The sequence below is a fragment of the Seriola lalandi genome, unplaced genomic scaffold, assembly GCF_002814215.2.
Source record: "Seriola lalandi dorsalis isolate HSWRI2012SDOR001 ecotype SW California unplaced genomic scaffold, Sedor1 jcf7180002053662, whole genome shotgun sequence".
Lineage (NCBI taxonomy): Eukaryota > Metazoa > Chordata > Actinopteri > Carangiformes > Carangidae > Seriola > Seriola lalandi.
Genome location: NW_019524215.1, coordinates 3419 through 3933, shown reverse-complemented (window position 1 = coordinate 3933; position 515 = coordinate 3419). Strand labels below are relative to the sequence as shown.

Below are 515 nucleotides of genomic sequence, written 5' to 3'. Positions count from 1 at the left end.
AGAGAGAGAGCTGGTCCGACCATGACTGAATCACTGAGCTTTGTTCCCTCCAGGCCAGAGACCGCAAGGTGGTTGGAGACATGGACGGCGCCCGGCGCTACGGCGCCACCGCCCGCGGCATCAACGTCGCCGCCACCGTCCTGTTCTGCATCCTGCTCATTTCCGTGGTCGTTCTGTGCTTCCTGCAGCCGTACACCGCCGGAGTCATCCTCGGAGCCTTTTCACGCAAACTGATCTGATTGGACGTGACGTGGTTCTGCTGTTTCTCACAGTCTGAACCTTCAGACGTTTGTACTCGTGTGGAAACATTCAGACTTCCTGTCGTCAATAAAGACTCTGTCTAAACATCTGATCAGTTTTCATCAGTCACTGCTCCACACCGGTCTGCACAACTTTTATATATACTGTATATCTATAGATATATATATATACTGTATATATATATATATATATACACAGTATATATATGTATATATGTGTGTGTGTGTGTGTGTGTGTGTGTGTGTGTGTGTGTG

At 48.2% G+C, this 515-nt stretch overlaps 1 protein-coding gene across 1 annotated transcript in view; it reads left to right on the top strand.

Annotated features, from left to right (window-relative positions):
* The window catches only part of LOC111651467 (dispanin subfamily A member 2b-like), a 2274-nt gene extending 1922 nt beyond the window's left edge, over positions 1-352 (top strand). The window contains exon 3 of the mRNA XM_023401404.2: positions 54-352. Within this exon, the coding sequence (XP_023257172.1) occupies positions 54-239 (186 nt within the window). The 3' untranslated portion in view covers positions 240-352. The remainder of the gene's footprint in view (positions 1-53) is intronic.
* Positions 353-515: the final 163 nt, after the last annotated feature.